The 26,873-nt window shown below is 44.5% G+C and overlaps 2 protein-coding genes across 2 annotated transcripts in view; both read right to left on the bottom strand.

Moving 5' to 3' along the window:
• The window catches only part of LOC133346154 (uncharacterized), a 29,909-nt gene extending 13,315 nt beyond the window's left edge, over window positions 1-16,594 (bottom strand). Inside the window, exons 1-3 of the mRNA XM_061557606.1 lie at window positions 16,172-16,594; window positions 1,578-1,645; window positions 231-339 (exon numbers count right to left, since the gene is read on the bottom strand). Of these exons, the coding sequence (XP_061413590.1) occupies window positions 231-339; window positions 1,578-1,645; window positions 16,172-16,196 (202 nt within the window). The 5' untranslated portion in view covers window positions 16,197-16,594. The remainder of the gene's footprint in view (window positions 1-230; window positions 340-1,577; window positions 1,646-16,171) is intronic.
• A 3,500-nt stretch (window positions 16,595-20,094) lies between these two features.
• Window positions 20,095-26,790, bottom strand: MAIP1 (matrix AAA peptidase interacting protein 1). Its single transcript, XM_061557605.1, has 5 exons — window positions 26,212-26,790; window positions 24,327-24,398; window positions 23,674-23,800; window positions 22,875-23,019; window positions 20,095-21,993 (listed from the first exon to the last, which is right to left on the bottom strand). Exons 1-5 carry the CDS (start codon window positions 26,638-26,640, stop codon window positions 21,915-21,917), a joined length of 852 nt encoding a protein of 283 aa, XP_061413589.1. The 5' UTR covers window positions 26,641-26,790; the 3' UTR covers window positions 20,095-21,914.
• Window positions 26,791-26,873: the final 83 nt, after the last annotated feature.

Here is a 26,873-nt window from a genome sequence, read left to right as displayed (position 1 = left end):
TTGTCACATAAACAAAACATGCCAATTCGTTACAAGTACAGCACACCGGTGTGTTGAAGAATAAACCCACAATATATACAACAGGTTATGGATAATATCGGTCGCGAAAGCGTACGTGTTAAAATGAAAATCAAAACAGATTTGTAGATTCAAAAAAACAATATGGGGTTACTGAATGAACATGGGTGGGAAATTTGGACCCTGCTGTGCCGAGGCGTGGCACAGTTTACCTTCGAGAAAGGCATGCACGGCGTTGTCCACACTGTAATCGAAGTGCTGCAGCACCAGAACAACTTCATTCTTACTCCGGTTGGGAAATATTGCACGGACAGCATCGATCTGCGGCAGAGAAAGGCAAGAACGCAATGAGTTGGTCAACTTTGTTCCTCAAAAGCCTGGGATTAAGGAGGTGGGGGTGGGGTTTGCTCTTGATAAGTACAAACAGTTAGCATGCATGACAATTTCATCAGCAAGTGTGATTCTGTGGACTCGCCAAAGCAGCAACAACAACAACAACCGCCATTCGCGACTAAGTGGTGGTGATGACACCATGGCGCTTGTGCCAAGCTACGTGCACGTTAAGGCCATGTGACGCGTCAAACGCCCACTGGCAAGAGGTCACAGGACAGACTCAGCAGGTGCCATGGCTTGACTGACTGGCCGATGCCACCACCTGTGCCCCTTGCTGTGCCAACCCACAATATCACGCACAGATTATACACACAGTCTGTACTGCAATATTTGTGTTTATATTTATCTGTTTAAAACTGAATGTTACTCCTGCGGCACACTCATGAATGAGAGACGTGAAACAATCGTGATGTAGGTTCATTTAACAGAGGAGTTTTTTTTATTCCAAATGAAATTTTCTACAGTATATGTACATTATACACGTAGTGCAGTACATGTGAATTGTCAGAAATGTAATTAACAATGTATTTTGTTAACAACACTGAAGGGTAAATATGTTGGCATGTATAGAATATGATACTTAATTTTGAATTTCATATATATCGCTCAGATGAGCATGTAAAATACCCGTAATACTTTCACTTGTTCAGTATGTACAACATGACAATCACCGTGGTTACATTATACAGCATTACACTTGAAAAAGCACGTAGTGTGCTGTTAAAATGCATTAAACTGAACGAACCAAATACTTTCAATTACAAAACAAGCTCCAGCAGTTTGACGCGGAGAGACCTCTCCCTGATTATTAAACACAAAGTTATGTCCCTGCAAATATTTCGCCTTCGAGTGGGTCGGTCCAAGCAAATGTCAAAACCTGTCACCATGGCAGCAAAGAATGTCCGCATTTAATCGCGTCAGTTAATGTACCAAAAATATTTGCGACAGCAACGTCTAGTTTGTGCTGATTACCAACTTCTATGACTGGTCATAGGGTTACATGCTGTGTACTTTAAGTATGCGATATGTAAAGGACAGGGTTCAATGGAAGAATAACCCACATTTCACCCATGGTGGATACGCATGCAAAAAGCACGTATCAAGGTTATATATTGGCATGTGCAGTGTTGTGCATATGTGTACGACGTGTTTGTATGCATTTTTACCTTTTGCTTCACATTTTCCTGGGGTTTGGGCTCTGCAATTTTCATGTCAAGGTACAACAGGGACGAATCTGTAAAACATAACATTTACAAACATTTTACTTCACCAGTAAGGAAACACCATTCGTACAAACCTGTACATTGCCCGCCTTGGTTTCTCCCATCACAATCACAACCTAGGAAGTGATATGAAAAAAATAGCAAATTTGGTTCATTGTAGTCAGCCATGATCATTCTACCGCTGGATGAAGACCTCGCCAAGCCACTGGCATCTCTTCTCCTGAGATCCTGCAAATTGTAATACTACAGTCTTGTATACTCTTTGGTTCCTTCGGTAAAGTCACGTAGGTAGAAAAATAATAGATCACGATGTTTCGATCGCAACACAAGCGATCGTCATCAGGTGGGACAACCACAGCAAGAAAAAAAACCTGCCGAAGTAGTTTTTTCTTGATCATTGGTTCTTTACCCTTCTATCTGGCAACAAAACTGACACCTTTTTGCAAGGAGTCATGTTTGCATAGACCGCAATACCTGCAGTCATAATACAAACAAAAGAACATAACTCTGATAATGTGCACTGTCCTTGAAGTTGAGCTGTCTCGGGTGTGGACCAATCAACTTCAAGGACAGTGCACATTATCAGAGTTATGTTCTTTTGTTTGTATTATGACTGCAGGTATTGCGGTCTATGCAAACATGACTCCTTGCAAAAAGGCGTCAGTTTTGTTGCCAGATAGAAGGGTAAAGAACCAATTATCATATTTTTACTGGCAAATGAGGTCCCCATAGTGTACAGTTTTTTCTTGATGTGGTTGTCCCACCTGATGACGATTGCTTGTTTTGCGATCGAAACATCGTGATCTATTGTTTTTCTACCTACGTGACTTTACCGAAAGAACCAAAGAGTATGGATTCTTGCAGTCACGAAAGCTTCAAATCAAGATTACAATTTTGTTATTCAGCAGTATTCAAAGTCGTTTCAGTCCTTTTGGGATACTTCAGGAGGACAGTAAAAAGAAAATTGCATCACATTATTAAACAATCGGCACGCACTAATGAAACCAATGTTACCAGCAAAGAATGGAAACAACAGCAAACAACGGCATCTGTGATTTGCGACCGCTTACGTGTTAAACTGCATTTGTATGCAGGGCAGTAGATAATGAATAAACACATACTCGACCTGTTTTAGTCACCTGCAGATACTGTAATGTAATAAATAGCGTTGAGGAATCACTGCGAGAGAGAGCTGGACACCGGTATTGCCATTGGCATTGTTCCCGAATAAACAAAACAAAGACAATGATCCCCCTGTATAGCCCTAACAGACTGGTGGGACAAGTGCTGTTAGCAAGCACCTACGAAGTACAAATAAACAATACACTGTAGTACAGGGTGGTCTCGATGTCTCGTGACCCCCCGTTTAACTCTCTAAAACGTAAATCTTGACTCAAAGCTTTCGTGACTGCAGGAATTCATATTCTTTTGGTCTTTCTGTAAAGTCACGAAGAAAAGTTCAAAGAAAATAACAAAAAAACTACGACGTTTCGATCGCAACACAAGCAGTCGTCTTTGAACATATCGACGTGCCTTTAAAACGTATTCTTTTTTAAAGCAAGGTGTATTTAAAACAGAAGTGAATATGCAAAGGAAAGCATGTTAGCAGTACATTAATTTAAGGTCACAAGACCTCTGGGACACCCTGTATATACTGCATGTAATGCAGTTGCAAGAGTAACCCTAGCGTGTATTTATATTTTATTAGACTATGCAAACATTCCTAAAAATGCTCTTACTACATTTCTGTGTCACATTTCTGCGATAAGACATTATATCCATAAGAGGTTTTTTTGGAGTTATTACATCTTTAAATAAAAAACTAAGGCATTACATCTTTGAATAAAAAACTAAATTCCTCAGGAAGACACTGTACAGCAGTACTTAACATGACTGACGTCACTCAAACCTTAACAATGGAATAACCTATATTCTAAGAAGGTCAAAGCAGTGATGCAAAGATTGGCACATAACACTGTGAACCTGGCAACCATGGCTAATTCCACCGGTTCGATTCCCGGGTCGTGGCTAACACCAATGGCGAGTGGCATCTGACAGGGGCTCTGGGCACCCACTTCCGTCACAAACTGCACTGACCAAACAACCCAACGTCACCCAAAAGGTGTGGCTGCTTCACACAGCGGTGGATTGACAAAGGGTTGTGTACGTCCAGCATTTTAAAAGTCAACAAAACTATTTGGTCATACTGCAGTTTGCAGTGCTGCAACACGCACAATGAATTAAAAAAAACTCTATACATTTGTTAAAAGGAAAAAATATATATCGGGAATATTTCAGACATTGGCCTTTCTTGATAGCACATACATCGTTGTTCATTTTAACCTTAAGACACATTCATTGTTTATCCAATTATATACATGTGTACAATTTAAATCTAAATCCAGGCATTCTCAATCCACCAATGGACGAAGGCCTCCCTCCTCACAACCATGTCAGTCGTATAGGGTCTTTTGGCCACCGTAGTTTCCTTAAACGTCACCCCGTAATACAGGTTGCCATTCAAGGCAGTGCTATTGAAGAATGTGTTGAGTTTATTTTGTATTATTTAAAAGGCAGCATCTCTACAGTTACTGTGTGTTGAGCATTATGGAGCGTTGATCATGGTCGTGCTGAATGTCTGTTGGTGGCTCCGTCCTATGATGGGAGCCAGTCTCTCGAGAGGACAACTACTATAGAAATAAAGGAAGTGTGTACTATACAGTACAGTAGTTGGTTTTAGGGTCGGTGCCTATGAGCTCACCAAAAATGTAGAGCACAGTACTGGCAATAAAAATACACTGGGATTTAATTGTTGCTCATTTTAACCTGAAGACACTTAATACATAAATAGTGTATCCAATAATTTTTTCATTCATAATTCTCAATCCACCAATGGATGAGGGCCTCACCACACGATGTCAGCCATGGGGATAGATTGGCATACTTCCCCACGCTGACTGGTGCAGGTGGGGCAAGGGCAGGGACAATTCTGATTCTGTATAACTTTGCCACGGATTTTATCTGTGAACAGGAATTTAAATCTGGTGACTGGGATTCATAATGTAGCGAGCTCACCGCTGTACCACAGCTCCACCCCCCCCCCCCCTTTTTACATCATTTTATCCTACATATTTTCGAAAAGTGGACTTATAAGATGTTCTAAATGATAAATACCGGCCCCCCCACCCTGTACAATTACTGTAAGGCCATAAAATAAAGTGCTCAGCAGTCGTCCCCATTGCACTGATGTTAATCTCAACGGCTGATCTGATATTTAGAGCGGAGTCACACAGTGTTAACAATGCAAGTATTGTACAGAATGTATGGGCGTGCTTCACTTTGCTGATAATTACACTACACAGTGCCCACGAACTGAAATTAAAGTACGTAAAAATAACAATAAAACAATCCACGTGTCGCTATTGTGAGCCTGGGTATGGTCTGGTTTAACCGGTTAATGTTGCTGTCCTGCATACACAAAGATGAACAACAACGTTCATAGTTATGAAAATTAGTAACAATAGCTAAGGATTAAGGAGTGCGCAGAGTTGAAACAATTATGATTGTCAATGTTTTATTCAGAAGAATTTGTAAAAACTGATCCTGGTAGCTGATGGATGTACTGGATCGTATATACAGAGTAATTACTACTATACTGAGCCAAGAATATCTGTTTGTGTGTAACGCGCGTGACGTCACTCCACTTGCCGCACCCCCCGTCATTAATATTAATGAGCGGGTGCATTTTTACACTCACGCAAATTCGCTTTTGAAAATGAATCTAATAAATAATTCTACGCGGCAACAAAGTGGATTTGGTGTCTTTATTTATTTCTTCAGCACTTGAGACAAAAGATAAGTCTAATTTATGCTTCTACATTATGGTAAAATAGACATTTCTCTGTGATTTTCCAGATATTGTATCGAATTCCAATTTATTTCAACCCCAGCGACCGAAAGCAGAGGAGAATAAAGTATCAGAGCAGTGAATTTTAACAATTTGAAGGTCAGTTATATACAGTGCTACAGTGACATGAAGTGAGGTGTTTTATGACGTAGTTTTGTGCAAGACTCACTGCCATTACTACAGTGCTACAGTGAACTGCAGTGAAGTGTTTGATGACTTTGTTTTGTGCAAGATTCACTGCCATTAAATTTACACAAGATACAATTATACTCTGCTCAATTTTTTCGTAAATATTACAGCTTCCGTCCTAGGACGGGAAAAGATGCTCGTATTTCCATAATATGCTGCGTCTAACAAAACAATGGTTAATGATTTAATACGTACAGTACTGTAGAACATTGATTTAATATCCCATTGTATTGCGATTGAATCATCATCACCACCACCCAGAATATATTTATAATACGCAATTCACAACACAGATCTCATCGCACAACATCCAGAAATGCAAAACTTTCTGAAATCAAATTGTGTACAATAAATATTGTCACGTGCCTCAATGATAGAAAGAGTAAATGAAACAACCGGCACTTCCAATCTCAATATTTTATTTATGTGAAAGCCATTTGACATCCATTGTCTTTTAGAAAAGATGCTTGGGATCCGTTACTAAGGCAGATTATGTGTATATTCTATGGGTCTTTCAGTAAAGCCACCGAAAGACCCATAGAATATGTATTCCTGCAGTCACGAAAGTTTTAAGTCAAGATTTCACAAGTGTATCTATGTGACGTACGTGTGAGTGTATCTGTGTATGCACAAGCACACAATAGGCCTTCAAGTTTTCTTTGCATTCACAAATGCCTATATAAATAAACCCAGATATTATCTAGCTCGAGGAATGTAGGCTCCCCTTGTGGTCGACACCTACTGGTTGTGTGTAGCTTCACAATACATTGGGGGGGGGGGGAAGGGTTCACCTTACCAAAGCACAGGTGATGCGTGCACCACGCACAACATTCCTGGCTGCTGACGTCACTCCCACGTACCTGGTTTGCCTGAAGGCTATTTATAGAAAGGCAAAACGCCCTTTGTGCGTCCCATCTCTTGTCATTTCCAGTTTCTTTACGGTTTCCTACCTTTGCTCACTGACGTAAGCAAAATGCCACCATGCACGTGCCAAGTGCACTGCTGTGCGGGGTTGCATTGCTAGGACACACGCTGTTATTTGCCCGTCAGTCAACCGTGCGGGGTTATCTTTTTGTTTTAGCAACCTAAAAATAATATGAAGAAAAATGCACCTTTTCGTGGATTTTTAGGATTCCTACTAACAGTATATTTAACAACAGTTACAAACAACCTCTAAAACAGTGTCATTCTGTAAAATGTGTTGATATGGATTTACGAAATAATCTTTGATAATAGATTTTTTTTTGGTACTGGCAATGGAGGTCCCAAAATAATCTTAACAAGTAATAACTAACTTTAAACATTTCGATTAAAAGCTTTCGTGACTGCAGGGATTCATCTTCTTGGTTCTTTCTTTAAAGTCACGTATTATTTCCCTTCTACGTGACTTTACCGAAATAACCAAGAAGATAACTTTAAACATTTAGTTCAGCTATTATATATTTGCTACTATTTTTCGCAGCTCTACATTTAATCTGTGGCATACCCCGTATTGCCATACACATCTCTGTTCTCAAGCTAATTCAGCATTTTAATTACTCTTTGGTTCTTTTGGTAAGGTCACGCATAAATTAAATTAAATATTAATAGAATACGACGTTTCCATTGCAACACAAGCAACTATCATCAGGTACAAATGAATGAAAAAAACAAACATAGTAAACTTAGAACTACAATGCAATACAACACAGAGAGCCGGCCAACTTAACAGTCAACACCCCACCTGGTTGATTACGTTCTTCCAAAGATTGATAAGTTTGAGAAAGAGACAAAACATAGACACGGAGACACACACAGACACGGAGACACACAGACAGACACAAGCTTGTGTCTGTCTGTGTGTCTCCGTGTCTATGTTTTATATGTTTTGTCTCTCTCTCAAATGTAGCAATATTTGGAAGAACGTAATCAACCAGGTGGGGTATTGACTGTTGTGTTGGCAGACTCTCTATGTTGTATTGCATTATATTTCCAAGTTTACTATGTTTCGATTTAAAGCTTTCGTGACTGCAGGAATTCATCTTCTTGGTTCTTTCGGTAAAGTCACGTAGAAGGGAAATAATAAAATAATACAAATTAAACACATATCAAGAGAAACTGCTTGTGGAATGCGGATTAGGAGGATTAGCAGCATCCATGCAGGATGCTGCATTCCACAAGCAGTGACTAATCCCATATCTGCATTTTCCATAAATATGCTAAATTCCTCTTCATATGCAAATTCCTTTGTCAAGGCACCCCTCCCCCTCCAACCCAGCTTAAATATACGCTGCCAAGCGTGGTGGTGCCCATTCAGACGCTGTCTTTCCGACAGACCTGTTCTTCACCTGAGGACGGCTGCTTGGGTTGTGGCCGAAACGTCGTGAGAATGATTTTATTATGTTTTTTTATTATTATTTTATTATTTCCCTTCTACGTGACTTTACCGAAAGAACCAAGAAGATTTACTATGTTAGTTTGTACCTGATGATGGTTGCTTGTGTTACAATCGAAACGTCGTATTCCAATATTATTTAATTACATTTCTTTCTACGTGACTTTACCGAAATAACTAAAGAGTCATTCCTGCAGTCACGAAAGCTTCAAATATAGTTTGAACATTTTAATTAGCCTGGTGCAATGCATGTTACACTTCAATAACGCCAAAGAGAGGACAATGCTAAATACAGGGAATAACAAGACAGGTAATATCAACGATCTCGGTCAACAGAATTCAGACTAACTATAAGCAACAGATAAACATGCCGAGAAAAGCAAATGACGATTTGGATGTCATCACTATGAATAATGAAATAACTAGAATGGACAGTGGACTAAAAACTAAACTATTTTTTATTTCACCAGAGAAGGGCCACTGAGCTATATAGCATTTTTCAGAAGCAACCTGACCACAAATAATAGCTCAACGAAGTGGCTTATCACGTGGAAATGTATAGCAGCCAAATAGTCGAAAGTGTGGGCAAGGGTAAAATAAGAAAACGGAATGCGTCAACTTAACCATAAAAGACAAGATGAAGCAGACGGGAAAATAAAATAAGATCCCAATAAATAGATCATACAGATCTCCATATAATTATTAGGACACGTTTTTTTTTATAATTGAGAACACAGAACAAGAAAGTTTGAAGACATCATAGCAAAACATTTTAGCATGAAAGCAAAAATTGTTTAGCTTGAAAGCAAAAAAGCAAGGTCAATGATTGGTTAGCCACAAATATAATTCCCAAGTGAGTAAGATACTACCATAATACATGGCAGAAGCTTAAAATTAGTGGGCGAATTTTATGAAGATCTACATTACAATATAATTCCCTATCGGCTGGCTGACTGAAAGTACAGGTGCCTAACCCCATTAAGAACAGTTTGTGTGGCTGTCTTATCAGCAGGTATATATTCTGAAGTTATTATCTGTTGTGCCGGTTTGTGACTGGAGGAAGCGCCAAGCAGATGACTTCTGAGAGCACTGGCGAGGCCACTTTGGTCGTACGTACAATGTGCGAACAGTTAACTCGGGTGAAAAGTACTTTAAATTAGTTTAATGTATTGATGTACTTCAGTTCATAGGTTAACTCTCACTTCTAATGATCATCGCAAGCCTTTTAAAATGTATTTTATTGTACCATCCAGGGTATTAACAGTAACATTACAACTGTTAATCATCACCTTGAAACTACTAAACACCATCTCCTGTTCCTAACAGAAATGAAGATTTCACAATCATCTGACCTCTCACACTTACTGTTCCCCGCCGACAGCCTTGGTTCAAAGGTGGAGTTTGCTTACAATTTAACTTATATGCCAGCGACCTTCTGGTGCTGAGATTGTTGCCCTTGATGGATTTAATGCCCACAACACCACTGTACATGTGTAATGTAGCACTCAGAGACGCTGTCTTGCTTAAGCTATAATTTATTAAATATTACAGTCCAACCGACTCGATGACACGTTATCAGGTGGACGCACGTTGACTATATACAACTGGACGACTCTATGTAGCTGCTACGCGACGTTCACTATATAGCCGACCGACTATATAGGGGCCGTCGATGTAAGCCACGGCGAAGATATGTAACTTCTTTCCTAGCCTTCCAAGTACGATGAGGGCGATCCACCGTGATGACAGCGACGACGGTCCGGACCCCGACTCCCCACAGCAGCCCCGAGCCCCGCTCCACGCTGCCTTTTATTTCCCCTCGGCTCTGCCACGCCCCTTTTCCCCGAACTCTCTCCTTTGCTTCACTATAACACCCCGGAGGGTTCCATCTCTACCCCCACGTTGTCTCCTCAACCAGTTGCCTCACTTGACCTCATAGCTGCAATCAGTTATTTACGGCAACTAGGCCCCGTACTGTCCTTACACATGGTTACAAGAAAGTCAAACAACCTTAATAACCATGCTACTTGCATACCAGATTAAATCTCTGATCGACCATATATCTGTTTCTGACATCTGACCGAACTCCATACACGGCTGACATTACTGCACCAATTGACACATCTAATTTCTGTATAATACCACTCTCACATATAAAATGTACAAAGCTAAAAACATTTTTTTCACTTACAACAATGCTTATTTATATGTCCCATCACTTATATTCTAGCTTCCCAGGGTGCACAACCTTTTTTTGCAACAAATGAGACATAAATATGTACCTCGGTTGTTACAGATATTATTACTGTGGGCATGTAACCTTTATCCATCATTTCCGAAATTTTGGCAAAAATTAGTTCTTCTCTGCAGTTCAACTTGAACTGGCAAGCAGAAGTGTACAGAATTTTAAATAAAAAGCAGATAAGAGATGGTAGCACTCTATCTCTCTCATCTCTTACCAATTGCAAAGATACAAGGAACACACGTAGATGTGTCATCAAGCAAGCAATACTTGACTTTGTAAACCATAAGAGCAATAAACTGGCATCGTGTCCAGTTGGCTGTCATCAATGCTGGTCGTTGCCTAATCGCTTTAAAAAAATGTTTGCAAAACTTTATTTCCGCTAACCAAGCATGAACCCCATCCATGCTGTCTTGAACCACCATACTGCAGGTGAAAACGCTCCTCTATTAGTTTTTTCCCCGGTACAGTATTGCTCGACAAAATATTAACAGCAAAGTAAAGTAAGTGCGCTTGAACAGGATACATCGCGAGATGTGATGACAGCAGACTGACGGAGTGGTAGCCAGAGGAGAGAACACATAGGACTAAGATGGATTATTGTGTACAATGAGATCGTCAAGGATGGTCACTTTGGAGAAGCCTTCATCCAGCAGTAGACCGATCAATGCTGCTGAAGGGAAGTGTTTTTCGTTTTGAAAGCAAGTCACAAGCACAGCGAGTTTTGTTACTGTGCCAACGACTCGACTGCTTAATAATGCAACAGAAACACAGACTCGGGTGATTCTGATTGCTATTGTTGTTAATGGTCATGCTGTGCACAGACTAGCACCCACCAAGGAAATCTAGAATTGATCCTTATGGCGGTATCCCCGGGGTACCAAATAATACAAAATGCCCTAGGAAATTTTATGTTTTATTTCTGGGACACTATTTTTCCCAGGGGTGTACTTAACTCCGCGACTGGGGTACCAATCAATCCGAAATCAATGCTACTCCACGATGTCGAAACGCCAAACATTAGCGTAAAAATCCGTTATCAAATTTTTTTACTTTGAATAGTGCATCGTGTACTGCTCGTCGAGATGAGTCGATTGCCGCATCGCCGACCATCACCAGGACTCAAAATGACTGCATCACGGACATTATGCAAGAGCCGGGTTACTCTGGTGCCCCGGGTTACTGCCATAAGGTTCAATTTTCACTGTTAGCTCAGGGCTGCAAAAAGGGTGATAAATACAGGGAGACACTGTGTTTTTACTTTGCAATGCTTAAAATTAATGTGTCCTTTAAGTGCGTTGATTGAATAGGGTTAATGGTTATAAATCAGTTCAAACATTGTAAAACTCAACAGGTTCCCGGAATAAGGGATTAAGACCATATTTTACAAGCATTCCATGATTGTTGGAAGTGCAATACAATACAATACAGGACTGTACTGAAGTAAACTTTGGTTTCAAGAAGACCTGTTCCCACATGCATTCAGTAACACAGACCATAAAGCACAAAACAAACATCAAGGCATCAAAATAAATCCGAGAAACCACAAACTTGACCTTTGAAAACCCAGTGTTCGTGAGATTAATGTTACCTCCTTTTAAACAGTGAATAAGCAAACAGTTCACACATGTCGACTAATCACCGCTTGCAAATTGTTTGGTATATGCATGGGCACCAAGTTATAACGAAATGCAATATCGATTTAAATAGAATCTCAACGCAACCACACCTCAAGAACCGTACAGAAACAGTGGGCATACTGAACAGTATTTAGAGAGAGGCGCGTAGTCAATCATAAGCAGAGGAAAAAAACAAAGCTATTGAGCTTGGACTTGAATCAGCGTAGGGAATGAAGGGCATGGATGGCTGAGGGAGTTCCAATTTACATGGGCAGCATGAGAGAATGTGCAACTTCCCAATGAGTTCTAAATTGATACTTCTTCGAATGACACGACACCAATAGCACTATCAGGATAAAAATGAGGAACACGATTTTTAAAAAGCCTTGCTTACTTCAGTGAAGAGTACATGGAGGGGCTGAAAATTGAGATAGAGAGGATAGGTAGGCATGCGAAAGTCCATGGAGAATATTGATGACCGTATTGGGGTGATGTGGCCTTGATGACGGGAGAAGTCTATCAGCAATATTTCGGGATTATTTAGAGTTTGCAGATGACGGATTTAGGGAAGTTTTGTAGAGGAGAGTCGCAATAGTCGAGTCAGGATATGATAAAGGCTTGGACAAGGGCCTCCAGTTGTAGCTGGGATAAGGAAATGGCATGTGACAGTTGCACAAATGAAGCAGAGAACTACTTTAGTTTGAACATTTGCATATAGGCATGCCGAACAAATATGTGTTATAAAGAGAGTACACACAGTACTGTAGTGAACTGGAGGATGTTGCACTACAACACTGGCCACTTGGCATCGATTCCCAATCCTGATTATCTCAAGTATAGAATATTGTCACGTTGGAAAACTGAGAATATATATTTGACAACAAACAAATAAGTTATGCTAATAACTATGGGATCCTTTTTTTCAACTGAACATAAAACCAAAAAAACCTGTATCACAAGTTAGAAGATTTTTTTACATAGTTGGGGTTGATTCAAATGCTAATTTGTCATAGGTGTGTAGCGTATATGAAATTAAATGCTAAACATGTGTGCACAATGTCTAAAGGTTAGTCTCAAAGTAACTACTGTGCTGCGGGAGATCTCTCTAGCTTGCTTCTCAGGGTCATAAATGTTATTCACCTGATGAAGTTTTCTTGATAATCTGACACGAATCCCATATTCAATCCAGGTGACTGCTCATTGAGACAATATACAGGCATAGATTGACTGCATGGGTGGGCACATATTTTTCATACAGTGTATAGATGCCATTAGTAAGGCTTCTGTACACAACATACCAAAAAAGCAGCTACTATATTGTAGTTTCAAGTCTGTGTATAATAGTGAAATGATTTCAATATTTAGAACACACGGTGTTAAATGGACATGTGATCATATCATCAACAGCCATGATCAATAGACTGCTGGATGAACGTCTCCAAAAGCTTTCGCTATCTATGGGATGCAACAATCGATGTCGCTTAACCTGCATGGCAGCTGATTTCACACTCCATTTTCTTCTCTTGGGTGCGTTACCTCCTTTGGATGTGACCAGGTCGTTCGCCACAACTACTTGTGACGTCTCCAGCCCAAGGGCACTTAGTTTTGAGTCAACAGGATGTCGTTTAACTTCGAGTCGACCAGTTCCTCTTTCAGCCGCTTAATAAAACTCAAAGCGTGCTTATTTTGCGAAGATTTCAGCTTGTGTTAAAATTGTATTTGTGAGTGTCCATGTTTCTGGATCCAAGTCATAACAACTGGCCATGTTCATTGCTTAAAACCGTTCTTCTTTATGCACATGCCATTATTGCTTTTCATTGTGACAGTATACAGTAGTATCGTGAATGCTGTATTGGACTTTGTAAAGTTAAATTAGTGTAAATAATTATAAATCCCTGTGCAGCAAACGTAATAGACCGCATTCAAGTCCAGTGAAACGTTTACGTGCAGCACCATAAAGTATAAATTTAGCTAACAGGGTTGTATTGCACTGTAGATATAGCCTCTTTACACCCAAAGGCTGAAAGTTCAAATCCAGCTCAAGGACGACCCAGTAACATCATTAATCCAGTCGATAAAAATCACTACAACTTCATGAGAAGTCAATTGAGTCGTGGTCTTATAACAATTATCTGACCCTTGCATAGGAATATGGCATTGTCCAATAATGTCCCAGGAGCTGCTAACTAATATGAGCTCCGTATGCAGTATGCTTTTGATACTCGTTTATAAACAGCAGTACGAGGAAACACTGTGTACAATACTGTAATGAATTAGAAAGATAAACATGATATAAAAAATACCCACGTAGCACAATAAATGCCTTAATTCCAATTTAAATGGGCGATATCACTCATTACAAACTGTACCACACACTCCTTAACGTCGGCTCGAAAGTAATGTTTTCGTCTACATTACGTCCCCTTGCGTATGTGTTGCAATTGCAATGATTACCAATCTAAAACTGAGGTTGTTCGGCCATGAAGTAACTTCTGGTGACGCCGAAGAAAGACCTCTTCCAGGGAAACACTGCTGATCAATCTACTGGGTAACTGTAAGCTGTGTACCTCATTTCCCCAAGGAGTGGTTCTCAATCGGTTGTCTTGTATTACCGGTAATCAATTGTAAAACAAAACCGGTAAAACCCGTTACCGGTATGCCGCACGTTAAGAAATGTGAAGAGCAGTACATGTAACATCTTCTTCACATCGTTTAACTGAGGCACACAGGGAGATGCTGTGGTATAAAGGTTAGAAAAATTGAGTTTCAATGCGGAGTTAACCGGTTCCATTCGGCTGGGCAGCATTTGCAATCATTATCAGTAATGTACTTGCATTCCCTCCACCTCTGTCCACGAAGCAGTATATGAAGTGATCGAGTCGGTGGATTGACAGATTGCGCGTGGTAGGCTAAAGTGTGGGTAATGCTCGCCTCTTCTTTCAGCGTGAAAGTAGGTAGGATGGAAAGCCTCCCTCGAAGCAGAGGAGGCTCTTCCACCACCAGTGGCGTGAGCAATGCAATTACAGGGCTGCGCCTTAACCTTATTTTATCTTTTGCCTTAACTGACAAACAACGGAACCCACGAGTGAACTTATTTAGGCATTCTGTAATGAAGCCACCGGCTTTTTTTCCGGTTTCTGATTTCTATTTTGCTTTATTGCTTGCACATTTTTTTTTGCCTTTTGTTATTTTCGTGAACCAAGTCACTCTCTTGTTAATTACTTTAATACTATCCTGGCCTCATGAGTCCTCACCTGGTTACACAAGGTAAACTTGACAACTTATAACTTGTTGGCGTTGGTGATTTAAAAGCCTGTCGCTGGCCAATCAGAGTTGCACGCCACCGTGCCGTTTGTACGTTCTAGTGATTGCTAATTGCTGCATTCATTCCAAATATTCCATAGGTAGTGATCACCGGTATACCAACCCTACTTTCTAAAGGGTGGCCCATGTCTTGTGACCGCCAATGAATGAATTGACCCTAACATTTATAACTTTTCCTTTGCATATTCATTTCTGTTTGAAATACGCTTTACTTAAATCTATAGTTTTACATAATTTAAATGGGGGTCACCATGCATCTGGACCACCCTGTACATTTGGCCGAGTCAAGGCATCCAGTGTGATTGGGTTTTTTAAACCGTGGAGGCATTGATTTCCACGAAACGATTGTACGGCGATCCGAAATTTCACAATGTGATTGTAGCTATATGAGTTTCTGATTAACTTTGCAATAGTATTGGATGTTTCTTTATTACAGGTGTTGTGCTTTGTTTAACTTGAGCGCGTGTAAATAAAGAGTATCCCCCCCCCCCCGACGTTCTTCAACTGCAATGCACTCGCAAATAAGCCTGCCGCAAAGTCTTCTCAAATCATTGCAACTTCACATCAACACACGCGCTGTGGTTTACACAGCACATCAGTACTCCGCTGTAAATCAATACAAGGTACTTATACAACGGTGACGGACGATAAGTGACACACACTACCACTTTAATGAACAGCTATCGATTTACGACGTCAGTTGTGTCCAGTTTATAACGTCATCCGATATTTTGTCAGGAAAAAAAAACACCGTGCAGCGATGTTTACGACAGCAAACAAAACAATCACAAATCACGCAGCGACGATATTTGCGTAATGAACGATGCACGAGTGTTCGATGATCGAGAGATAACGTCGGTCACATTGCGACACCCTCGGTACCTTGACGAGAGCCTCTCTTGGCCATGGCGATGCAGCGCGACGCGGTCGAGCCAGGCAGGTGCGTGCCCTAGGTCCCCTCGGCATGAACGTCTTCCTCTACCTTCTCACTCCCTCTCGCCGGCGTCTTGCTGCCTGTCAGCTTGAGGAACTCATCTCCACCCCCTCCCCTCCTCCTCGAGACGTCGCTCGCGTGCGAGCACCGCAAAGGTGAATCGTCTTCTAGACTCTCGATTCGTCTTTGTCGGCGAAACTCGCAGGCGAACGCACAAGGTGGCTTATCTCCCCTCCCGTGCTGCGCGGGGTGTCAAGTCACGCCACACCACACCACGACACACCACACCACACCGTCTCACCACACCACGACACACCACCCCACCACACCGCTCAAGCCGACAGCCACAGGCGAAGTGACAGCGCCGCGCAGGTGAGCCCACGGGTAAGTCACGCCTCGTGTCACCGGGGAGCGCACAGGATTCAAGTCACACCTGTCGCAGGTGGATGGGAGGAGTGGGGAGGCAAGATGTGGGGGCGGGGGGGGCAAGATGTGGGGGCGGGGGGGGGCAAGAGGTGGGGGCGGGGGGAGGCAAGAGGTCGGGGCGGGGGGGGCAAGATGTGGGGGCGGGGGGGGGCAAGAGGTGGGGGCGCGGGGGGGGAGGCAAGAGGTGGGGGCGGGGGGGGCAAGATGTGGGGGCGGGGGGGGCAAGAGGTGGGGGCGGGGGGAGGCAAGAGGTCGGGGCGGGGGGGGCAAGATGTGGGGGCGGGGGGGGGCAAGAGGTGGGGGCGGGGGGGGAGGCAAGAGGTGGGGGCGGGGGGGGCAAGAGGTGGGGGCGGGGGGGGGCAAGAGGTGGGGGCGGGGGGGGGCAAGAGGTGGGGGCGGGGGGGGCAAGAGGTGGGGGCGGGGGGGGGCAAGAGGTGGGGGCGGGGGGGGGCAAGATGTGGGGGCGGGGGGGGAGGCAAGAGGTGGGGGCGGGGGGGGCAAGAGGTGGGGGCGGGGGGGGGGCAAGAGGTGGGGGCGGGGGGGGGGCAAGAGGTGGGGGCGGGGGGGGAGGCAAGAGGTGGGGGCGGGGGGGGCAAGAGGTGGGGGCGGGGGGGGGCAAGATGTGGGGGCGGGGGGGGAGGCAAGAGGTGGGGGCGGGGGGGCAAAGGTGGGGGCGGGGGGGGCAAGAGGTGGGGGCGGGGGGGCAAGAGGTGGGGGGCGGGGGGGGAGGCAAGAGGTGGGGGCGGGGGGGGCAAGAGGTGGGGGCGGGGGGGGGGCAAGATGTGGGGGCGGGGGGGGAGGCAAGAGGTGGGGGCGGGGGGGCAAAGGTGGGGGCGGGGGGGGCAAGAGGTGGGGGCGGGGGGGCAAGAGGTGGGGGCGGGGGGGGCAATGGGGGGCGGGGGGGGGGGTGTTCCTCTTTCCTCCACTGACGCCGCTCTGTGCTTGCTCAGGTGTGTCCATGTCAATACGAGTACGGCGACCTCGTGGAGTTCATCGGCTCGTGACGCCACATCCCCTCCCTCCCTCCCGACATCCCCACCCCCCCTCCTCTCTCACCTATCCCCACCCCCACAAGGACAAAGATCCCCCGTATAGCCTGCAACAGGCTGTTGGGGCAAGTGCTGTTAGCGAGCAGCAACGATGAAGGCCGGCACGGCGCACGAGGTTGGTGGGTGGCCAGCACCATGTCCGACCGCCTTTGTCTCTCACCCCCACCCCAGTGGCGATGTTTAACTATAAAACTGCTACACCAGGTACTCACTTGAGGCTGAGTTGACCTAGGGGAGGCCCAGGACCGGTTCAGATAATCGTCACCGATGTTGGTGGACGCGAGCGGGGAATCGAATTCGGGTTGCCGCCAGGTTCGTAGCGCTTACCACGACAACCACCGCTCTCTCCACCTATGGGGTCGTCCATAAATGACGTCACGCGATTTTGGACGATTTTTGACCCCCCCCCCCCTCGTCGCACGGCGTCACAAAAAGTCAGACCACCCTCAAATATGACGTCACAAAGCTCTGCCCCCCCCCCAAACCATATTTCCATTTAAAAAATAAAACATGCTTCAAATCGCTTTAAACTATTGCAATTGTAGTGCGCACTTAATGTGGCGCTGCACTATGATGTTGTAGGAGAAAGCATATATTTAAAAGTATATTTAATTAAGTAGAAAGTGTTGTCTATATTTATTTAAAGTTGCGCATTTTGATGTGACGTCACGTTTCTCCCCCCCCCCCCCCGTCACAAATGTCTGACCCCCCCCCCCTAGGTGCGTGACGTCATTTATGTACGGCCCCTATCCCCCAACACTCCTCACAATCCCCCCCACCCCTAACCCCCCGAGCCAAGAGCCTCGGACCCCGCCCGGCCGCACCCCTGGCCGGGACGCGCGAGTCAAACGCCCGGGTCGCCTAAGGGGCTGGAGCCCCCCCACCCACCCACCCCATCGCTAATGCGGTGGCAGCGGAGGGAAGTATTCGGAGCAGCAAGGCCGGTGCGGTGTCGCGCACGCGCTGCGGTGCGGTGAACGTGGTCGGCAAAATGCAGCAGTCAAGAGCAGAAGCGCAGCAGTGAAGTGTCCACTGCGTTGTATGTGCCCGTGTAGTTTGAACTTCTCTCGCAGCGCACGTAGCCAACCGTCCTCATCAGAGGTGCGGAGCGAAGGATAACTAAGCACGAAAAGCAGTTCTAAAGAAATTCGCTTTCAATCGGGATAATTCTAAAGTGCATCATAGCTCCCAGTGGCCTCCTAATATCACGAGTGTTCCAGACGGCCGCAGGGCAAGAAAGTGGGCGATGCAATGACCGTCAGTACATGGTTGGCAAGTAAAGAGCAGCAGTGCACGAAAATGCAGCAGTGGTGGGCAGCATTCAAGAGCGGCAATGCAGCAGTGAAGTGTCATTCAGCAGTTAAAGTGCGGCAGTCAAGTGCAGCAGTGCATTTACGTACAGCGATGAAGTGTAGAGCAGTATAACAGCAATTAAGTGCAGCAGTTATGTGCAGCGGTGCAGGAATCCGGACTGGGTCTGCCACCGCTAAGTGCGACTTACACCTTTCAATGAACTCCTGCGGGTGTCGGTGTGCGACAGACTCACATTGATCCGAGGTGGATTGTTAGATTTGCACTGACTGGCATAAAATCTACGTTTTTAATCCCCCAATCGGAAGCTCGTGGGCAAGTGGATTGATACATCGCAGGGCTGGCAGCATCGGGTTTTTCATGATTTTAATCAAAAAACGATCATCTCAGGTGGCCAAAAATCCGGTTTTATTGCCTTTTAATCCCTATAATTATAGCTCCCCACCAAAGAGAAGGCAAACACGTTCCGCTACAAGATGGTCAAAGGTCGCAAGACACCGATGGAGTCTCGGCTGTCCGATGGCAGCGAGTGGCCGGAGCTCCACCACGGCCTTCGTTCACTCCAAGCTGACGAACAGCCCGAGCGTGCAGTCGGTGACGGTCGTCTTCATCAAGAGCAACATTCCCACCTTCTTTCGACGGCGCGGTTGAGATGATCGAAGAGGACAGCGAATCCGAGATACTCTGGCGCCGATTGACAACTTGACTTGCCGGATTAAAACCATGTGTTTTTTTCATAAAACCAATAATCCGATCAAATTTGGGGAGGGCCCTTCATCTAGCAATGGATGGATCCATGGCTGATGTGAAAAAACGTGTTGTGGTTAATTACAGTACTCGTACTATGCTCACCAAAAAGTGACGAGTTATTAAAAAACACGTTCACGTGCCACATTTTTTACGCTGTCAACCTAATTTTGCGCGATTTTTCAAATGTCAGTCTTTGCGAAGTGCCAAAACGTAACGTGGCTTTTCGGCCGTTTCAACAAATGTAAAATGTGGCTCTTCACATGTCTGTGTCAAAGATTTACCCCGCACCTCCGATTAGCACGGTTGCCTACGGATGGTGCGAAAGTTCAACATAACAAGGTATATTTAGAAACATGCGCTTCGAATATTTGGCTGTTATAAATGTCACTATAAGTCACTTTGTCGATCATTTGCAGCCAGGTCGCTTCTGAGCCATATAGCTTAGTGGGCCTTACCTGATAAAAGCTACTTTTTTTGCTTCAAACACCGACGCAGGTGTACGTACCTACAGTATACCCACGTCATTTATCACCAGGCGATACCCCATTAAAATGTCTGTAGCATAGGAAGGACACGAACCTTAAATCAGATGAAGTGGCAGGACTCCCCACCTGCCTAAACACGTGCTAGCTTGCACACACAGGAGTGACGATAATTCACAATGGTCACGCATTACTGCAAGTCTTTCAGAGTAGTGTTAAACCGGCCATGCCCGCATTGAAGCCAATGGCATAACTTTCAAGTAACTCGAAAACCATTATTACGATACACGAGGTTACGCCTAGTCTTTCGCGAGCAAAGGACACATGTTAATCAGCCCACGTTCGTATAGCACCACCTGGCGGTGAAAATACAAAGCAGTGAATAATATTTAAATGGCTAAACGAAACAATTTGAACATATAATTAGAAAACAATTTAATTTCGAGCGGCTGATTTAAATGCACGTCGGTATTGTACTAGATACGAGCCAACTAATCATTAGCGGTAGGAGTTAAACAGGAGTTTTCCCAGTTGAGAACAATTACTGAAGGTGGACCGGGACCAAACAGAAAAAATAAGTGCATTATTTGTACAACTTCTTGATAACTGAACTTGACCATTCAATCCAACATACCAGTCTCTGCAAAATTTACATTTTCAACCAATGACTATTACTCACCATGACATGGATCAGAGCCAAGAACAGACAGAAATTTTACAAAAGCTGAATTACTGAAAGAAAAATTAAGGGAACACATTAACACTAAATCATACGTAGTATCCCATCTGGAAGGGGCTGGAGCAGAACCACATTGGGATAAGAGATGATGGCCAATGGACACGATTGGTGAAAAGGTCAGTGAAAGGAAAGCACTGAAGGATAACCGCAGCTAAGAGGAGCAATGTGGAGTGAAATGGATGTAGGAATGGAAACAGCATGGAGAAATCTTCATCCAGGAGTCACCGATTGTACCATGTAACATTAAAATTGCGTCTTGAAAACCTACAAAGTGAACATAAAATCGCTTCGAATTTCCATGGTAATGTGCATCTGCTGATATACATTCCCTGGAAGCAGCAAAAATGGTTGCCTTAGTGTAAATGAGAAACACTTAAACAATAATTTTTAATTAATATATCTGCAAATTATAACAGCGCGGCTACAACCCTTAGCATATCTAAAACAAGGACCGGAAACACAAGCCCAGTCTACATTTGAAGAACGTTTCACAGATTTTCATAATAAATTAGCCATTGTCGACCAACATAAATGATAACATCATAAGTATTTGAGTATTAACAAACTCAGAACAGCACTGCAATAATGAAAATCAATTTATTTTATTAAAATGCTTAAGCCCCACCCACATTTAATGACATTAAAATTGTACAAGTTAACCAGGCAATTACATCTGGCAAGTACATCATCGTTCTACCATTTCATTCTCCGCAAATAATATCCTTGAAGAAAAAAAAATGCTCCAAACAAGTGTTCACGAACCAACTCCCACTTAAAATGAGGATGCAGGGAGCCTCTTCATGAGTGGTAGGCAATCCGATGCAGTGTGCAGTGTGAGAAACATTAACACTCCTCATTGAGCCAACTGCACCTCTTCAAGCCAAAGTTCCAAACGGTCTCTTCCACTGACTTGTTCCCATAAGTGGCTTCAAGTCTACTCCATCATCTTCCAATGTACGAGGCGGATGACAGTCCAGTCTGCATCCACACCTTCTGTAAATTCACGGCGAAATCTGAACAATAAAAAATGGACACGATGTTAAAAACCAAGCAGAATACAACAAATATTCAAATTTCCTTCCAAGTGTTCAATAGTTGGAAAGGTCTGCTGGTGCCAGTAACAGCAAAATGCAAATGGCACAAATTCATAAGTTTACCAATTAACAATATACCGTATTTATATATATATACACCCAAATAGGGAAAGCTCCATGACATAGGTTTACATATTTTGTTGAATAAGGTATAATGATCATTAAAAAAGGTATATAAATGCATGTATAAGCGATTTGCAAGGTGAATACTGTAGGCAAATAGTTGAAGCACAAGTCTGTTTTAACCGTGTATAATATTGAAAAAAATCGTATTTCTCTTTGCTACTTTTATACGACCGCTTATAGCATAAGTGTCCAGCTTTGTTCAAAATAGAGTTTACAAGTGTACTCTGAATGATTAACAAAATGTATGAAAACCACTGGGAGTGAGAACACAAACTATACTGCATACATGAAACTGCAACGAAAAATCATATATTTGTTGTACATGAACACCGTGTCAATTCAATCTGGACAGGACACAGGCAATGTGGCCACCTGCTTCCATGGAAAATATCACATCAACGTGCGTGCCAAGATATTTTGCAGAAGGCACGTCTCATTGGCTATACTTCATGCAAGTCAGTATGGGTTGCAGGTAGAAAGCACAGATGTAGGAGCATAGAATTACAGGACGAGACGTTGCTGCAACGCCCTCTGTTGACAAACTACATAGCCATCCCCCCCCCACCTGAGTCCTATTTGGGCATGGTCACCCATCCGGACTCCACGATATTTAGCATCATAGATCTGATGAGATTGCACGCCGACAGATTAAGTCGTAGGTTTGTTGTACGCACTCGTAACTGGCCGTGGCAATTCTCTGCGTGTTGTCCTCATCTTCTGCGGAAAACGTGATAATCTTCATGCCAGCAAAATCACTGTCAGGCAAACTTGCACTTGTCAAATACCAGAATCTCATGAGGATGTTCACGTAGCGCCGACCTGAAAATAACAATGTGTCGACGTTAAGTACCTATTACATTAACAAATGTGCTAAATAACTGACAATGTACACAAATAAAAATATTATAGTGTATACACTTACAAGGGTGGCGAAGTGGTTAGCATACCACACTATGAACCTGGTGATACAAGTTCACTTCCAAGCCACAGTAAACATTGATGCCGAGTGATATCTGAACTAGTCCAGCCACCTTCACCAACCCGCACTGACCAGCATGGTGAAGTATGGTCAAACAATCATCAAGTCTGAAACGGAAAGCAGAAGCCTTCATTCAGCAGTGGCTGTAAATATACAATTAAAGGCATCTTTTAAAAAAAGTGCATGGTCCAAACAAGCTTGAGCTACCATGTTTACAAACTAAAGGTTCAGTCTCAGGATGATTGATCACCAAAGCATCCACAAAAACCAAATACGAATGCATTCACTCCATGTTCTTAGACCCGAATGAATTACATTTTTGATCTCGAGTGAATCATAGCAATACAATTTATGCAAGTGCCATCTTGTGGCCAAGGAGGGAAAATGCATGAAGAGGAGAGTGCTGCAGTCGTTTGGAACATCATTTTCGGGGTATTTTCACTCCCACATAAGCGCACGAATAAAGTAGAGATCCAGCTCTTATGGTGCATTACCGCTATTATCGTAGTAGATGGCTACATCGTCAGTTGCGGAGTACATGACGTCCTCCAACGGGACGGCAAGTTGCCTCCGCTGGCTCTCACCCATCAAGCTGCACTTGTGACGCAACTCTTCCAGGGTCTGTTGGGTGAAGAGAGAGTTGTAACGTGCGCTCGTCACCTTCGCGGTCCTACTCATGGCACCTATCTGCCAGTGCTTTAAAAACAGCTGGCTTTGTTTGTGTACTTATTGCAGAAATGAATGAAAAAGTACAACCCTTTGGTCAAATCATACTGCTGCACCAGTGTCACCCCATACCATGTGGCTCCTGTGGGTTACATGACCACACTTTACACAAAATCAGACTAGCGTGAAGGCAGGGCGCATAGAAGTACGATTGATTTTGCCACACTGCGCATCACCCCACCCCCCAAGGATCCCCCCCGCAAGCTGCCTATGATGAGCCGTTTTATATCGCGATTAGCCCATCCAAGCAAATTTCGAGGTTCAATCCCGCTTGGCTTCCAAGATTTTGGCAATATAGGGCACATTCTGGGCAATTTGGCAACATACAGCACGTACTTAATACTACGCACATACATTAAATACAACGTGTCCAAGGTCTCAGGAAAAGGCACCCATAGAGTGCAGGTGCTGTCGTTCTTACATCTTCATCCATGAGTCCTTGAAGTTGGTCGAATTTGCTCTCAGCGACGAGTGAAGACACGGAAGAAAATGCCTGCAAAAAAAATAAATTGACGTTACTGCGCTGCCATATCTTGAACAAAAAAACCTTCAGCAGTTTCATTGGTGTACAGTCAGTCTCTTTTTGTTAATCCCCTGCTGGATGAAGGGATCCCCCCACACGGGTCGTGAGGGTTGACCATACGTCACCACGCCGACCAGTGTGGGCCGAGGTTCCACAGCAAATATTACCTGTCATGCATGGCGTTCGCCCAATCAAAATCACTATCCAGACGCAATCCTGCTTAATCGATCCGAGATCTTATTAGATCGATAACAAACGAGGAAATTTGGTCATGTGCAAGCATGAATAAAATGTCATTAAAACAAAGAGACAAAATGTGACGGGCATTGAAACCGCCGGTTTAGCTTGCCAACAAAGATCAGTACAAATGTAATCAGCGTTGCTGTATCGAGCGGAATTTGCTCCTGTTGAGTGCAAGCGCGAACTCTGGAATTCCTGGCTGATTTGAGGTCAGAACTCCCCACAAGTTCATGGTGATGACAAGCGTGGCTAATCACCAGAACTTGCACCTGCATCGGGAGCCCTTTCAGGGAGTTTAAAAATAAGTTGTCCACTTTCAAAATGAGGCAACGCAGTCAATTGATAACCGCGAATGCCCTACTGTTTAAACAGGTTAAGCACAATACAGGATAAAACATAGGCTTTCAAGACCAATATATTAATTAATTAAGCCACCCCCCTTTCGCACGTGAAGGGCTCACAAGTTACGCCATCACATCCACCCCTCCATTTAAAGGATGAAACAGGAGGATTGCCACAAATCTGTCCGTCCGCCTGATGAAGCTAGTTGTAATTACTGGCGAAACGTCGTACTCAAGATTGCAGATGTTGTGGATTTGCTCTCCAACACACCGGTGTTGCTGTACTAGTCACGAATTGGCATGTTCTGTTAACGTGACAACTCTTACTAATTGGCCGTCGGGTGGTGGCGGGTTTAACGACACATTTATATATTTACGGACAATACAATGTCAATCACAATACATTTGCTCAGCCAGGGGGGGGGGGGGGGGGGTGAGACCTCCGTCGGCAGGCCGTAAGCCATCGTCATCATCCATGGTCAATCCACTGCTGGATGGAAGTCTCTCCAAAAACCTCTACCGGCAGACGTCTTTCTCGGCAGTGCTTCCCCATTCATTGACCGCCCTAAGCCAGTGTTGGCAATTGCACATTCCCGTGGCGGGAACCCGTAGATCCAATTAGTACAAGGCTATAACGACTTAAAAAAGTAGTACTAGTTGTATAGACTCCAAGGGTTAACTGTGTCGGCTCGGCCCATGCGATTTGAATGTTTGACCTTGCTCGCCGCGCACAGAGCAAACCCACAATTGCATAGACAGAGCGCAATAATTGTTGCAAAAGAACAGTGAAGATCATTGTGCATCAGAGAACGTCCCTGCATGGTTACACGTTAGTTGCGTATACAGCCCTTGTTGTCAACCTACAGCCGAACGCGGGCCCTCTCCCCCACGGCGTTTACGGGTCGTGGAAGGGTAATTTGAACATACTTCATTACTTCACATCGCACTGGTCAACTGCATGTCGGCGAACTTAGCTGTACAATACAATAACCAGGTTGTCAAGTCGTCCTCACGCTGCTCACACAGTGCCATCAACGCAGCCGCGTTTAAAACCCACGGTGGTCGCCCATCAAAGCACGCACGACACAGGATCAATAACCCGCTTAGCCTTCGATATTTGACCGTAGGGCAAGGTTACACAGCAGCGGCAGCAGCAGCAACATAAATGCAGAGGTGATACGCGGTTGTTCGAACGCACGCACTTGCTTGGCGCCCTCCGTGAACTCCTCTATGTTGAAGTCGGAGTCAAAGTAAGTCCTCACGAGGAAGAATAAAAACTTGTGCTTGAGCCACGCGCCGGGACTGGGGATGGCCATGAACATCATCCTCTTCTTCTTGTCGGCCTTCTTCGCGGGGCCCACCGTCTCCTCCTTCCCGTCCTCATCATCGTCGTCGTCCCGATGCCCCGGGGTTCGACCGTAGAATCTCCCCGGCGCGGCCGCACCGCCCCAGGAGCCGTAGACGGAACCACGGGCCCCGCTGGTCCCGACGCACGGCGACCCTCGGCGGCACGCGGGCCCACGAGGCCTCGAGAGCGGCCGCGACCGCGAGGAGAGACCGAGGCTTCTGCTCAGGCCCAGGAGGGCCGAGCGAGAGGCGCCGCCGCCGATGCGACTCGCGGAGACGAACATCGGGGCCGCGTTTCTGTGTCCGATGGCGGTCGATCTCGTGGTGGTGGTGGTGGTGGGTGATGGTAGTAGTGGCAGCAGCGATGATGTTGTTGTTGCGTTGACAGCATAGGCACAGAGGCCTCGTCTCCGTCAACGCCGCTTTTATAGCGACCCCCACACCCAGCCCCCACCCCCCACTCAGCCCCCACCCCCCACCCAGCCCCCACCCCCCACTCAGCCCCCACCCCCCACCC

The sequence above is a fragment of the Lethenteron reissneri genome, chromosome 23 (genome assembly GCF_015708825.2).
Source record: "Lethenteron reissneri isolate LAM-NWPU_2019-01 chromosome 23, ASM1570882v1, whole genome shotgun sequence".
Taxonomy (NCBI): Eukaryota; Metazoa; Chordata; class Hyperoartia; order Petromyzontiformes; family Petromyzontidae; genus Lethenteron; species Lethenteron reissneri.
This window is presented reverse-complemented; position numbering and strand designations above follow the sequence as displayed.

Coding starts and splice junctions, on each gene's coding strand:
- MAIP1 (XM_061557605.1), bottom strand. CDS start 26,640: ATGTTCGTCTCCGCGAGTCGCATCGGCGGCGGCGCCTCTCGCTCGGCC. Junction 24,399..26,211: donor TCACGGAGGGCGCCAAGCAA/GTGCGTGCGTTC, acceptor TTTTTTTTGCAG/GCATTTTCTTCCGTGTCTTC. Junction 21,994..22,874: donor ATTGCCACGGCCAGTTACGA/GTGCGTACAACA, acceptor TTTATTGTTCAG/ATTTCGCCGTGAATTTACAG.